The sequence below is a fragment of the Chlorocebus sabaeus genome, chromosome 1 (genome assembly GCF_047675955.1).
Source record: "Chlorocebus sabaeus isolate Y175 chromosome 1, mChlSab1.0.hap1, whole genome shotgun sequence".
Classification (NCBI taxonomy): Eukaryota; Metazoa; Chordata; class Mammalia; order Primates; family Cercopithecidae; genus Chlorocebus; species Chlorocebus sabaeus.
Genome location: NC_132904.1, coordinates 75,748,485 through 75,761,798, shown reverse-complemented (window position 1 = coordinate 75,761,798; position 13,314 = coordinate 75,748,485). Strand labels below are relative to the sequence as shown.

At 45.6% G+C, this 13,314-nt stretch overlaps 1 protein-coding gene across 15 annotated transcripts in view; it reads left to right on the top strand.

Annotated features, from left to right (window-relative positions):
* TENM4 (teneurin transmembrane protein 4) overlaps nucleotides 1-13,314 on the top strand; it is a 3,083,677-nt gene that overhangs the window by 2,522,702 nt on the left and 547,661 nt on the right. For 12 of the 15 annotated variants that reach the window (XM_073019796.1, XM_073019792.1, XM_073019801.1 and 9 more), the window contains one exon: nucleotides 5,645-5,746. In XM_073019796.1, the coding sequence (XP_072875897.1) occupies nucleotides 5,737-5,746 (10 nt within the window). In that variant the 5' untranslated portion in view covers nucleotides 5,645-5,736. Of the gene's footprint in view, nucleotides 1-5,558; nucleotides 5,747-13,314 lie in introns of all 15 variants that reach the window. The other 3 variants (XM_073019798.1, XM_073019800.1, XM_073019805.1) reach the window with 1 other exon arrangement.

Sequence of the window (13,314 nt, the reverse complement as noted above, 5' to 3'; positions counted from 1 at the left end):
CCACCTCACTGACGTGCTCTCTGAAGGAGATGCTGTTCTGTGTATGCAGTGAAGTTTCTCGGTGAGTTTGTGTGTGGGTGTGTATGTGTTGTTTTTTTTTTTCTTTTTAATGTGAAAATTGGTCTTTGAGTCCACAAGCAGCAGCTGCAGCTACCATAATTAAAATGAAATAACCTGCTTCATCCAGTCCTTAGAAAGGCTTTAAAAAAATCCATATTCTAAATGGACTCAGGAATGTGGTGGATCTTCTCTCCCTGTTTACTTGCAACAAGTTTTATGGCTTTACTTTTCTCAGGAGTCAGGAGAAGGGTATTAACCTTTACTGAGCATTTATCCTGATCCCGGGCACTGTGCTGGCTTGTCCCAACTGCACAGACAGGATTTGAATCCAGTTGTGATGCTTCATTTCTTTCCCCCGTGACATGCCCCTTCAGGATGCCTTTGAACTCTGGATCTCTCCACCTGGTCTGATTCTGTCCAGAGGCCTGGGAGGATTGGCGTATTAAGATGTTATTGAAAATGTTGGCACATATAATCAGCTTGGATCAGAAACCAAAGCTCTTAGCAGAGTAACAATGTGAAGTATTTTGTGCTAATAATTTACGTGATAATGAGATGGTTTTCAGAATATTGGATGTGCTCCTAAAGGTGTTGCTTAAAGTCACTCTTCAAACCAGGCTGGGAACATAAAAATCCCAGAAGAACTACAGACTCTGTAGTTTATACAGATCTCAAAATAAGGTAGCTGAGGTAGAAAGAGACAAAAGTACGTGCTGAGAATTGAAGACATAGTGGTCACTGTCTTCAAGGAGCTCCCAGTCTGGTGGAAAAGGAAGTTGTAAAGATGAATAATTATAAGACACTGGTCATAAGAGCTAGCTCAAGGATATGAATAGCTTGCTGTAGTTTTGGCATTTTTTCTCCAAAAATCCATTTCTTCAATTGGTAAATTTGTGAGGAGGAAAGCTACCTCCCTGAGAAAGCAATGCCCATGATGTTGAACATTTAAGACTAGAAGAAATTATTCTACATTATTATGTATGTACTAAGGGTCAGGTACTTATTCTCTCTAGTCCATTATTTTTATTCCTATTTAATAATAAAGAAATGTAAAAAAACTAAGTGGTTTGGCCAACGCTGCACAGCTGGTGACTGGGGAAGCTGTGATTCAGCCCCACTCTGCTTCCAAAGCTCCACCTCTTACCTGTGCCAGGCTTCTTCTCAGCAAACCTGAACCCTTGATTGTCAAGTATAGAACACACTTACCACTGTGTCCCACGTTTAGAATGAGGCTATATTTTTATTTTCCTTAAACAAAGTTTTAATAGCAGGCATCTTGATGGGAGGTCATCTCCTCCAGGCTGCAGGTGCGATGATACAGTTCCGAGTGCATTAGGAGCCCTCTGGGCTGCCTTCCCTAAACAGGGGGTCAGCCCAGAGCACAGGATTGCTGAGTTTCTCACTGACGTTCTGCAGGGCCCCAGCAGATTCCTGGGTGTCCAGAAGATTTTCTCCTGGGTTTCTGTGTCCACTACTCCTGGTACCACAGCTTAGCTGAAAAGGGAAAGACAAAAACTAACACTCCTTGCCAGGGAGGAGGGTGGTTTCCTGCTACCTTTGCAATTCTCTGCAGTCAGTGTTGTTGTTCTGGAACCTGACTTAACTCAAGGCATCATCTTATCTCCTTGATCTGTGGTCACTTTAGGGGAATCCAACAGAAGTAGAGGCACTCTGCATTTAATTCCACCTGGGCCTTCCTGAAAGGCAACCCAGGAAATGATCAAGCTCCACATACCCGTGGACGGGCGGGAGATGCACTGGGAGAAGAAAGACAGTTGTGTCAGGTACATGGTGTCATACACAGGGTTACAGCTTGCTTTATGACTTGCCTAGAGAGGAAAAGAACAGGGTTTGGATCTTGTCTCCCTTGCTTCCTCACTAAGGGATTTGGAGCAAGCAGCTTAGATTCCCCAGAGTCTCCTTTCTTCATCTCCAAGTCTGGAAGGATAATGCTTGCCTCCTGCAGTTGTTTAGAAGGCTAAATAACATCAAAGCACCTAACAGCCTACCCAATGCCTGGCACACAATTAGGAGCTCCCTGCCCCAGGCAACTCCTCTTCCAATTCATATTGTGCAAGGCTTGCCACATTCATCTTCCTAGAGCAGATCCCCAGTTATGTCACATCTCTGCTCAACAGCACTCAGAGGCTCCCTATTACTCACTGAACAATGACCACATTCCCCAGCCTGTTGAGGCCCACATCTCTTGTTGGGTGTGATGTCCTTCACTCCCCTCTGCACAGCTCACACACGCTGGAAAGCTGAGCTCTACACTTGTTCTTTGTCATGCTTTTACCTCCCATGGCTCTCCTCCCTTATGTGGAGTACCTGCCCTGTCTTCCTGTCCCCTACCTTATACAAAGTCTGCTGCAAAGGCAGTCTTCCATGATTTGTCAGCCATGGCGAGCTCTCCATCCTCTGTCCACTCATTAGGTTCTGTCTGCATCTCTCTTACAAAACTGCAAAACATTATAGTTCCTACGGCCATGTCTTGTTTTTCTTGCCAGCCTATGAGCTTCCCAAAAGCAGGATTTGCTTCAGAATCATTATTGTGTTCTGCCCAGCAATAATCCTCAGTATATGAATGAATGAGTGAATATGTGAATGAATGAATAATACTGTAATCCCTTCCTAACTCAATTTCCCCTCGACAGAATGCTAGCACATAAATACTTTTAAAACCTTTCCAGCAACCAATGAGCATTTTAGTTTCATTAACTGTCTTTGTATTGCCTACTGGAGGTACTTTGAAAAAAGGGGAATTTAGGGACAGGATTTGAAAAGGAAATAAACAGATTGAAAGACTGAAGACAAAGAGTTGAGGTTTTCCCTGAAGCCTTGGCAAGGATGAGGGCAGAAGAGGAGTAAAAACTGCAGCTCTGCAGCTTCTTCAAGGGGGAGGGACCATAAGGCACAGCTGAGAAGCCAAGGCACAAGCTTTGGCCTGAAGCTATAAGGGGAAGGGATAGATGATGGAGTTTTATAACCCAGACACAGAAAAGGGGGCCTGAGAAAGAAATCTGAGTGTTTCATCCAAGCATCAAACATACATATCACTTATGTGACTAGGACCCCAGCAGGGCCCTTGGGGACAAAGCTAACAGCTCTGTGTCCTAAAAGCCACCAGACATTTGGCACTTGGGGACACCTGAGAAAGTACCTTGTCCCTTGCCCATTGTTATAGCCAAGGAAGCCAATTTCCTGCTGTCTTTGGAACCTGGGGTGGGGTTGTGTGTGTGTGGCAGGGCAGCGGGGGTAAACTTCTAATGAACAAGGCAGGGTAATAAAAATTAAAGGTGTAATAGCCATTATTGCCTATTCGAAATGCATAAAATAATAGTCATATCCTGCTTGGTGTACTGCCTATTTTTAATCTTAATGAATATAATATGATTTATAAGGACTTTACTAAGTTTACTCCCAAACTCTTGTTAACTCTACTTGTGCCCATTAATTTTCCTACCCTGGCCAGGCATGGTGGCTCAAGCCTGTAATCCCAGCACTTTGGGAGGCTGAGGCAGGCAGATCACGTGAGGTCAGGAATTCGAGATCAGCCTGGCAAACGTGGCGAAACCCCATCTCTATTAAAAATACAAAAAATAGCTGGCTGTGGTGGTGGGCGCCTGTAATCCCAGCTACTCAGGAGGCTGTGACTGGAGAATCACTTGAACCCGGGAGGCGGAGGTTGCAGTGAGCTAGATCATCCCACTGCACTCCAGCCTGGGTCACAAGAGCAAAATCCGCATCTCACAAAAAAAAAAAGAAGAAAAATTCTACCCTGAAGGGAGTTCAGGAGCCAGTCTCCGGAGTGTACCAACGGGATATTCTGTGCTTAGCCAGAGGCTGGTGAATGTTCCTGCCTAATAGAGTTACTCTTTATTTAAAATAATTTGCCATAAAGAAACATATTAAATGTAGATAAAGACACAAAATTTTACAATGAAGTGCATTTTGTTTTTCATGGGAATTACCAGCAATTCCTCACCTTATAATAGACAGTAATTTTTTTTTAGCTAGGACCCTAGATCTATTTGGGAAAAATGAATTCAGGGAACTTCTCAAATAATGACTTTTTGGGGGGTTAACCTCCTGTGCCTAAGTATACCCTCATGCCTTAATCTTTAGCCTAGTGGGTCTCTTGTATAATAAGGCATTTTGTAGTATTTTTTATGGGTGAGTGTGGTAGTATGGGGCAGGAAAAGTACAGGGACCTTGAATCTTTGAGGGCCTATGTTCAAATTCCTATTCCTTCTCTTACAATGACCTGAAGCAAATGACCTAAAACCTTAGCACCTCCCTTTACCCTTCTTTTGAGGAGGGTAGACTTTCTTATCTTCATTTGGAAAAACCTTTATTTTGCACAGGTATCTCCTTAGTCCCAGAGTCCTATAAATCAAATATATAGTCATAGGATTCTAGGGCCAGAAAGGACCTCACATGTCTTCCAGTTCAGAGTTTCCTTCTTTCAGATGAGGAAACTGAGGCTCAGAGAGGGGAAGTCATTCGCCAGAGGTTGCAATCAGCAGCTGGGCCAGAACCGGAACTCTTCTGTGTAAAGACCTCTGCCCAGGTGACTCCAACACTCCCATGTGGTATATTACGGGAAGATTGACCCATCCCATAGATCAAGTGCCTCAGTCCATTTTCTGCTGCTGTAACAGAATGCCACAGACTGGGTAATTTATAAAGAAAAGAAATTTATTTAGCTCAGAGATTTGGAGGCTGAGAAGTCCAAGAGCATGGTGCCAGCATCTGGCAAAGGCCTCCTGCTTCTTCATCCCAGGGGAAAAAGCGGAAGGGCAAGTGAGCACATGTGAAAGAGAGAAGCATGAGGAGCCAGCCTTGCTTTGTAACAACCCACGACTGAGACAACTCACGCACTCCTACAAGAATGCATTAATCCATTCGTCAAGACAGAGCCGTCACAACCCAGGCACCCCCATTAGTCCCTACCTCCCAATACTACCACATTGAGGAATTTAGGTTCCAGCACTTTTGAGGAACACATTCAAACCATAGTAGCAAGACAGTAAGATTCAGAGAAGGTCAATGACTTATTTGTCTGGTGAATCTGTGACGGAACTGTTAACGGGGGCCACTGGCTACTAACCCTAGACCTTAACCCCATGCTCCATTCCCTCTCTACCCCCATCACAGTATGCAGTCAATCCTTTGGGCAAATAACACTCAGTTCCTACTTTGTTCCAAGCCTTGTGCCGGGTGCTTGGGTTGTAAAAAGGGCAGATCTTCAGTCTCTGTCTTGCAGGGTTCGGTTCACTCAAGGAAATATGTGTAAACAATGATTTTAAGACAAGACCATTACTCCCATAGCACAAGATGAGATGGGAGAATAGAGGAAGGTATATTTGAGCCTCTCAGGAAGGCTGCATAGAGGAAGCATCTGTGTGGGATTTGCAGGGTTCTAGGGCCCCACTTGCTTCTCTTCATTGCTGTGGGACCAGGAACAAGCCTCATTTTCCCATGGTGTGTGTTTGCAGTGACTACTGGAGTGGAGGGTCTGTGAGAAAGGATTGGGGCATCCTGCCACCTCGCTCAGTTGGATCTGTGTTCTCTGCTTCAACAGAAAAGATCCCGCACCATCCTTCAGGATCCAATGGCCTTGGAGAGAGGGCTGCAGGGCCCACGAACATTGCTGACTCTTCAGAACGTGCTGACATGGAGCCAGGTCAGTCCCCTTGTCTGCTCTGATTTTCCATCATTAGCTGCAAATTTGTGGCCTTGATGAGAAATGCAATCTCAGACTCTGAACATTTGCATGTTTTTTGGTTAGAGGCTTTTGCGGCTTAGCAGCATAGAAAGTAGAGGAGGTCTGGCCAGAGTAAAGGTAGCCTTCTCCTGGAGCAGATGCAGTAGGACTGTTAGGTGGCAACGGTTGCTGGAAACCAACCTGGCAGCCATCATGGTGGGAGGGCAAGGTGGGCAAGGATCGGGTATCCAGCAGTTATGTGATGGGGGTGCTGGCAGCAAGGAGGTCACATGTGGGTCTAGGACCAGAGAGGCAGCAATGCCAATCAAGGTCATTCTTGGGTACAGGAGACCAGGGTGCAGGGCCCAGAGTCTGGTGGCTATATCTTGAGCTGAACTGGAGTGAGATCAGAGGCACAGTGGGGAATGGGATACAGGGAGGTGAGCAGAAGGCTGCCCGGAAGGCAGGTGGTCTGGAGGCCAGGTCTAGTGGCTAAGATGGCTCTCTAGAAGCTTTTCCTCATATTGCTGTGCAGAAAAGCAATAAAAAAACAGCAGGAAACTTCTGTGTTCTATGGGAAAAGTGGAATGATGTTTCAAGCCACAGAAGGAACATGGTACAGAGAGGAGTGAAATTGTAAGTGAAAGCTGGTCACATTGAGGGAGGCTGAGGATGCAAAGGAAGGATCCAGGGAAGAGGGAGTGTGGCCTTTATTGAAAGCCTACTGTGAGCCTACTAGGTACTAAGCACTTTTTCTTATTCTTCCAGCAATCTTTCAGCATAGAAATATGAGTCTTGTTAGGTTTAGTTATGCTGCAGTAATAAATTAACTCCAGAATCCTAGTGGCTTAACCTAGCAAAAGTGTATTTCTTTCTCATGCTACATATCCATCCAAGGTTAGCGGAAAGTTTTGCTCTACCTAGTGGCTTAGGGACAAGGCTAATGAAATCTCTGCCCTATTTTAGGGGTACGACCTGGCCTGGATGATTGGCCATTTTGGTCTCTGTAGCAGAGGAGGAAATCCCTGGAAGGTTGAACATTGACTCTTAAATGACTTGGTCCTGAAGTGACATACTACCCATTGACCAGAACTAGCCCTGTGGTCCTGTCTGATTTCTAGGATTCCAGGAGGTGTGGGAAGACATGGATATTTTAAGAGCAGTAACTCCCTCTGCCACAGTAGATATGATTTCCATTTTACAGGAAAGGAATTGAGGCTTAGAGAAATTGTCTTGTCAAAGGTCTTCCAAATAAAAAGTGCTAGAGTCTGGACCTTACATAACTTCTGATTAATCATTTATATAGTTATTCGACAAAGACTTATGGAAGATTTACCAGGAGCCCAGCACTATGTTAAGCTTTGGGGATATCACAAGGAATAAAAACAAAGGTGGTCTCTTCCTTCACCCTGACAAGTATATAACTACAAACTGAGATCAGTGCTCGGCAGTAGAGACATAGGTTCTCTGAGGAGCTCCATTAATATTTTTTTGCCTTTTGGCTATGCGTGGTGGCTCATGCCTGTAATGCCAGCACTTTGGGAGGCCAAGGCAGGTGGATCACTTGAGGTCAGGAGTTCGAGACCAGCCTGACCAACATGGTAAAACCCGGTCTCTACTAAAAGTAAAAAAATATTAGCCAGGCATGGTGGTGGGTGCCTGTTGTCCCAGCTACTCAGGAGGCTGAGGCAGGAAAATCACTTGAACTCTGGAGGCAGAAGTTGCAGTGAGCCAAGATTGTGCCACTGCACTCCAGCCTGGGTGACAGAGAGAGACTCCATCTCATAAAAAAAAAAAGAGATGCTTTGTTTTCTTTAGAGGGACAAGGTAAATGGGGTCACATTTACTGAGACACTGTGCCAAGCCATTGATTGATGTACCTCATTTGACTCCCACAACCCCATAAGGTATTCTTGTTACCCCATTTTTTAAGATAAGAAAACCAAGGCCCACTCAGCATAATAAGATAAAAGCTGAACTCTTCAACCTCACCATACTCACTTGTAATAGTGACATGAAAGTTAAAATGTAAAAGTCATTGAATCTAGACCTCCACCCCATCTAAACCTGACGTGTGGTCTCCTCTCCTCCTCTTCAACGCCTCTCTCCCCAGGGACTTTCTCTCCCTGGTTCCCCAACACCCAGCCCAAGTGACTCGGCTGTTCATCCCCACATGGGGACCTTCCACGTAGTTGGTCCTGTCGAACTCATCTAAATCGGTGCAGGAAAGACTTTGCAAAAATACTAGGCTGCAGAATCTGAGTCTGGCAGGATGGGATTGAATGTGCACCTTGGCACAGGAAGATTCTTCCCTCTGGGATGTTCCGCTTTCTCTCCAGCCTCATCTCCCACCATCCCTCCCATTGTGCTCTGTGCTGTATATACACTCACTCAGTCACTTCTGCCCCTTCATTAGCGTTTATGACCTCCTCCTCTGTCCCCACACTGGTCCGAATGCCATCTCAGAACTCGACCACTGCAGCAGCCTGCTCACCCAGCCCTGCCGCCACTTGATGGACCCTGAGAAACAGCATGTTCACTGCTCAAGGGGCTGCAGGGGCCCACGGGTGTGGGCAAGGTGGAGCAGGGTGGAGGTGAGGGTCGGGGTCCACCCCGACCACTGTGTGCAAAGGAGCAGTCCTCCCAGGCCTGTTCTTTCTGGGACCCTCTTCCGCTTAAATCTTTCTGCATAGCTTCTGTCTCTACCTAGTGCACGTATTACTAGACAAGCTTAATTGCCTATTTTCTGTCTTCTTCTATTAGAACATAAGCTCCACAAGGGCAGGGACCTACTTTGTTGGCCCCTGCAGTGTTCTTCTGCCTGGAAAGATGCCTGGCACATGGCAGGCACTTCGTAAAGATTCAGTGAGGGAGCGCAAGAACAAATCATTGAACAGGTTCCATATTGTGACTTGCTTACATTCTACTGTTGTTCAAGCCATCCAGCCTCCACATACACTGTTCCTTCTTCCTGGAATGTCCCCACTGCCTTTCTCCTCCCACCACTAGCTCACTTTTCATGCATTCACTCTGCCTGCCCAGGAGTGTGAAGTCCCTTCACCACATGACACAGACGTTATCCATTCATCCCCTTGAGCCTGGGGATTTCCTGAGGCAAGAATAGCTCCTCATCGTTGAGCCCTCAGTGCCTGACGCACAGACAGGACCTAGTTACTATCTGTTGTCTTGAGCCCAGTGGACCAGAACAGCATCTGGCATTGCAGCCCAGGGGTCCTTCCCTCCTCCTCTGTGAGTTCCCCTATCCCTCGGTCAGGAGGCGGAGCCCTTGCTGCCAACTCAGCCTCCTCCTGCTTAACGGCTGGGAGATCAGGAGGAGGAGGTAAATGGGACACTAATGAAATTCAGAGAGAAAACTAAATCAGGAGGTGTTGCAAACACTGTGGAGGAGGGAGACGTGATTTAAAAGGATGTTTCCAAGGTGGGAGGAGGAAATGAGGACTGTGGAGAGCCCTGGAGTTGGCTTCACACGGCCTCACCTCTCACACCTGCAGTGGGATGACCCCTATGAGTCACTTTAGCTGCAGGAGCTTCACTTTTCAGTCTTTAAATTAGGGGACTTTTAGTTGACTGACTCACTCATTCAGTCATGCCTTCCCACCCCCTTGCCAAAAGGATTTGAGTAAGTTAACAATTTAAAATTAAGTAATTAAAACCAAGAACATTTAATGAAAACTTAGGGTAGAAAGTAAGGGACAAAAAAGAGAAGAGGAAAAGAAAAAGGGATTCTCAGGACCACTGAGAAACAGAGGTTCCTGGAAAGGGGTTGCAAATCAGTGTCCTGAGGATGGCACAGGCCTTGGTGACAAGAAAATGCGGCCATGGGTGCTAAAGACCTTTAGGGATGGAACAGCTCTGGTCATGTGGTAATCATGATGGCCCGTGCCTCAGAGCACTTTCAGATCCATGGTCCATTTTTTCAGTTATGAGCATTGACCATCTGCTACATTTCAGGGAACCCACACCATGTTTTTCTCTCCCTGTCTCATTAAATGTCACAATGCCTTGCAAGGTGGTCTTTTAAAGTTCACGTTAGAGTTATGGCTACCAAGGCACAGAGAGACTGAGTCGTCTGTTTAGCAAACGGTGTTGGGGCACTAAATTTCCACGTGCAAAAGCATGAAGCTAGACTATTTCCTCACACCATATACAAAAATTAACTCAAACTGGATCCCAGTCATGGCAGAAATTGCTGCCTGAGAAGGCTACCCAAGAACACTTATATACCTTGTCCTACCCTGCCTTCCTACTTTCTACACAGCATACCCTAAAGCAGCTGTACTCAGACCCTCTCATTTCAGCATTGTTTTACTCTTCGACGTTATTGAAGACCCCAAAGGGTTTTCATTTATGTGGATTATCTCTGTCAAAATTTGCCATATTAGTGATTAATACTGAAAGATGTTAAAATTGTTATTTATCACTTACTTAAATTAACAATAATAAACCCTTACTTTAACATAAATAACATATTTTTATGAATAATGACTTTTCCAAAAGAAACAGAAATGAGTGGAGTGGCATTGTTTTACATTTTGGCAAATCCCTTCAACGTTTGGCTTTATAGAGGTTTCTGCTTCTGCATTCAACCTAGAAAACTCCACCATGCGTTCACGAGAAAGCCAGAATGAAAAGGGAAAATGATGTTGTAGCATTTTTAAAATAGTTTTGACCTCACAGACTTCCTGAAAGATTTTAGGGACCCTCAGGGATCCCTGGTGCACACTTTGAAAACTGTGGGTATAAAAGATGAGATACTCCAGAGTCCAGCAGGGAATGAGGAGGAAGTCAACCGTTAATCTAGTAAAGAGAAGAAGGGAAGTGGGAACAGTCTCGGTGGAGAGGGGACAGGAGTTCTCCTGGAATGACCCCTCGCTGCTATAGGGAGACCTTTGCATATGGTATTCTCTTGGCCTAGAATCCTTTTCCCATCTTAGTCTGTTTAGCAGAATCTTCTTGGTGCTTTAAGGTCAAGTTGGTGTAACTGCCTTCAGATTGCCTTTCTTACCATCTTTCCTAACCCAAGGCTAAACTGCGCTCCCCACCTCACCCAGAACCCTGGAGGGTGAGCATTTAAGCAGAAGAGTGGTTGCAGCTGGGCTTCCAGCTTGGGGTCAGTGCCTACCAGGGAAAGGTTTGGATGCCAGGCCAAGGAGGTGGGGCTTTTTGTGATTGTTGTTTAAAAAGTAAGAAGCCATTGAAAGTGTTTTTACAAGCAACTGCTTGATGGTGTACAAATGTATGTATACAGAGGACTGTGGTCACCAACAGGCAGATAAAAGTCATCCACTACTAATTCTAATTCATTAGCGAATAAAGTAATGTCAGTTATCTAGAAGAGAGGGGGAAATGAGAAAAAGGAGGAGGAAAGAAACCAGCAGTGAATTGAGCACTCACTACGTGCCAGGCATTCTTCCTGTCATCATCGCAGCAGTTGGTGGTGTTTTCCCCATTTTCAGATGGATAAGCAGATTTTTCTCCCCTCCCCGCTCCCCAGGATACCTTGCTAGTAAAACCCAGAGCTGGGATTCAAACTGCAGATTCCCATCAGCCTCCTCCAAGGCCCATGACCGCTTTTCCCACGACTCCACGCTTGCTTGGCACTGTTTGCTTGGCCTTCAGTGTTTACTGCTACGTACTGCTGCTCTTTTAAAGATGTGTTTCTATTGTATCTTTCCAGACATATTTTTCAGTTCTTGGAAAATGGAACAGGGACGCCAACATGCTCCCTTGGTCCGCCCAATTGGAGTCTACCATGGCAGTTCCCATGCACACAGCAGACAATCCATAATCCCTGCTTTCATGTTGCTTGCTTTTCATGGAAGACATGACCACAATTAAGATGTAAACCCCACGTTGCCATTAAATACAGGTACTGGTGACGGAGATTATCACATGGTCAGGCCCTGTTCATCCTGGTTGGCGATGGGAACTGGGAAGTCAAACGAGTTAGGACAGTGCATTTTTTCTCAGGGTCAGACTGAAGAAATAATTCTAAAGAGGACACCATAGTTCCTATGTAAATATTTAGTAAAGCAGACAAACCTTATGAGGCTAAGAGTATATTGTCCCATATGGTGCCAATTATGTCTGTTAAGCAAGGACAAATAAACATTTACTGAACTCTTACTATGGCTTGGTGTCTATGCTAGGCATATAGTATGTTTTATCTTCACTATAAAAACCTATATATTTTTGGCTCTAAGAGATAGAAATGTCCCAATTTCCAATAATCAAACTGCAATGCAGAGAAGGACATATAGCTGATAACTGGTAAAGCTGGAGTTTGAAGCCAGGCCTGCCTGTCTTGTCCTTTGGAAATACCATACTGTCCCCCGCACAGGGGGAAATGCTGAGGCTGGTCCTGGCAGGGTGCCATGAGCTGACTGGTGAGGCTGGAGCAGTCCTTAGCAGTGCTGCAGTGGCCACCGATAACCTCATGCTGGTTTCAGCTCTTTCTTCCCAGACCATGTCTATCTTCCTAGACTTCTTCTGCTTCCCTATGATTGCACCTCCAGTCTCCACTCAGAGCATTCAGGATGCCAACGGCCTCCCTGTACCACCATTGTCTTCCAGCACCCAGTGTTAGCTTCATTACTATTCCTAGTAACTGAACACATGAATAGACTTAGGGAAGAAGAAGGAGCAGTGAATCTAAGATGAAATTTAAAAGGTGCCACAGATTGTGCTGGAAACCCAAGAGTTCCCGATTTGCTTAAAAAAGGAATACTGTGAGGGAATGCCTTCTGGCCCGGGGCTCCCATGCTTTGGGAAGGAGCACCAGGCAGCCATAGAAGCTAAGTGTGGAATTCTGCCCTTTCCCAAAGCCAGCCAGGTTGGGGTTAGCAGAATGAACTCAGCCACTGCTGTGGATGTTGCTGCTCTTCCAAAACCCCTTTGATGCAATCCTTCTTTACCTATCCTGCATCCTCGGAGTAGGGACACTGCACAGTGCTGAGTGTGCAGTCAGAATGATTGCAGAGCCATTTACAAGCCAAATGCTAGTTTATTTCCAAATGGGAAGGTCAGTGTCATTATCCTTGGTGGATTCAATTACCAAATCCTCCTAATCATCGAGCTCGCTTCCTGTTGCTAATTGCATCTGCGGCTGCACACCTCGGTGGTCAGTTTATCCAAAGCTGTTGAGGTAGTGGCCTGAGGGCTGTTTGCAAGGCTGTGGACCTCTGTCGCTGTACTGCCTTGACCTGCCCGTTGGGAAATGGATGTCTTTAGACATCTTCCACCTCCCATTGCCTTTGTGAAAATTCCCTGGTGAAAGGAGCAATGAGAAACACAGAAACCTTTGCCTCTTTGGATTCTAACCATAGTGGAAAAGCCAAGTGTGCAGAACACACTCCAGGGGTGAGAACAGACATTTGTTGAGTACCTATTAGATGTCAGCCACTGTGCTAGGCATTTCACAGTCCATTTAGCCCTCTCAACTGCCCAGTGAGGTAAGCATTGTTATTTCTGACACGCAGATGGGGCCACAGAGTCTCAGAGAGGGTCAATGACTTTAAGTCACACAG